The sequence below is a fragment of the Bison bison genome, unplaced genomic scaffold (assembly GCF_000754665.1).
Source record: "Bison bison bison isolate TAMUID 2011002044 unplaced genomic scaffold, Bison_UMD1.0 scf7180017847352, whole genome shotgun sequence".
Taxonomy (NCBI): Eukaryota; Metazoa; Chordata; class Mammalia; order Artiodactyla; family Bovidae; genus Bison; species Bison bison.
The window spans coordinates 23,269-24,798 of record NW_011477925.1 but is presented as its reverse complement, the minus strand read 5'-3'; the positions used below and the strand labels follow the sequence as shown (position 1 = coordinate 24,798).

The 1,530-nt window shown below is 71.2% G+C and overlaps 1 protein-coding gene across 1 annotated transcript in view; it reads left to right on the top strand.

Annotated features, from left to right (window-relative positions):
* The window catches only part of LOC104990672 (plexin-A1-like), a 39,184-nt gene that overhangs the window by 14,710 nt on the left and 22,944 nt on the right, over positions 1-1,530 (top strand). The window contains 2 exon segments of the mRNA XM_010842914.1: positions 827-1,015; positions 1,140-1,328. Of these exon segments, the coding sequence (XP_010841216.1) occupies positions 827-1,015; positions 1,140-1,328 (378 nt within the window).

Here is a 1,530-nt window from a genome sequence, read left to right as displayed (position 1 = left end):
CATGGGCGGGCTCTGGCCTGCTCCTACTTGTCTGCCAGCCAGCTCCCAGACCTCCCTCCCCTCCCCCTGCCCCATGGCCTCCGCCCGGGGACGCCCGCCCCCGTGGGAGCTGGCCTGAGCCGGGGGTGTGTGCCGGCCAGTCAGGCCGGCCCCGCCGCGTCCTGTGAATGAGGGGCAAGGAGCAGGGCTGCTGGGCCGCGGTGGTGGGCCGAGGGCCCCACGCGGCCTGGGAGGAGCCCCCAGCCCGGAGCCAGCCCTGCGGGCTGGACCTAGCCGGCAGGACGCTGCCCCACGGGTCCTCTCTCTGGAAAGCCCCTTGGGTCTCTCGCTGTTAATTAAATACATTTGTTTGGTAAAAGCAGCTAAAAATACTTGCAGCCTTGCGAGCGGCAGGGAAGAGCTGGCTGATTAGCGCCCAGCTTGTTCGGGGCTTGGGATACCTTTCAGCGCCGGTGCCATGCCTGCCCCTCCTGCCTTCTAGCCGGGGTGCCCCCCTCTTGGAGCAGCCCCTCAGTCTCCTGCCCAAGGCGGGGGGCCCTCTATCTGCACCGGACATCCACGTGTCTCCTCCCCTCTGCACAAACAGCCCTTCCCCGGGACGCCGGCCTGGCCCGCGGCCCCTGCCTGGGCTGTGGCCCTGGAGACGGGGGTGGGGCGGGTGCCGGGCGGCGCTGGTCTGCCCCTGGGGACCCCCGCGCCTGGGCTGTGGTCTGCGCCGCCTGACGAGGTGCTCCAGGTGCAGTGGTCCTGCCAGGCTCCTCCGGGAGGGGCTGGGGCAGGAAGACCCCCCCGACATACACGCACAGCGTGGGTCTCGTCCCCACAGATCCTGGTGGACCTCTCGAACCCTGGCGGCCGCCCGGCGCTGGCCTACGAGAGCGTGGTGGCCCAGGAGGGCAGCCCCATTCTGCGTGACCTGGTGCTCAGCCCTGACCGCCGGTACCTGTATGCCATGACAGAGAAGCAGGTGGGCGCCCCAGGAGCTGGGGGGGCTCACCAGCCCGCCGGACCTCCTCCCTGACCGACTGGGCACCCCTGGGGATGAACGCCCGATGAATGCCTCCAGGCTGGGGGCTGGCGTTGGAGGGGGAGCGTCCGGGGTCCCTGGCTCCTGGCTCTGGCCTGGCCGCTTCCTCCAGGCCACGCGCTGTGCTGCTTCTGCCCAGCCTGCCTGGAGCCCGCCGCTGCCCTCTGCCCCGCCTGCTGACCCCTGGCAGCGGGAGCAGCAGGGGAGGCCAGGCCTCTGTCCCTCCTGGCAGCTGCCTCCTCCTTTGCCCCCCGGCCCTGGCCCCCGCCGTCACTCCGCCTTGGGAGCGGCCGAGGGCGGGGTGAGCAGGCCCACCCACCTCCCGGCTGAGGACTGGGGCCTGTGGCTCCCTCGGGAATGTCGGGGCGCAGCAGAGCAGGAGGGACCGGGTGACTCCCGGGACGGACAGAGCCGTCTCCCGGGCCCGCTACTGTCTGCAGAGAGGCAGGTCTGCGTGGCCTGACTTGGGCAGGACTGGGGTGACCCTCGAGTGGATGAGGCAC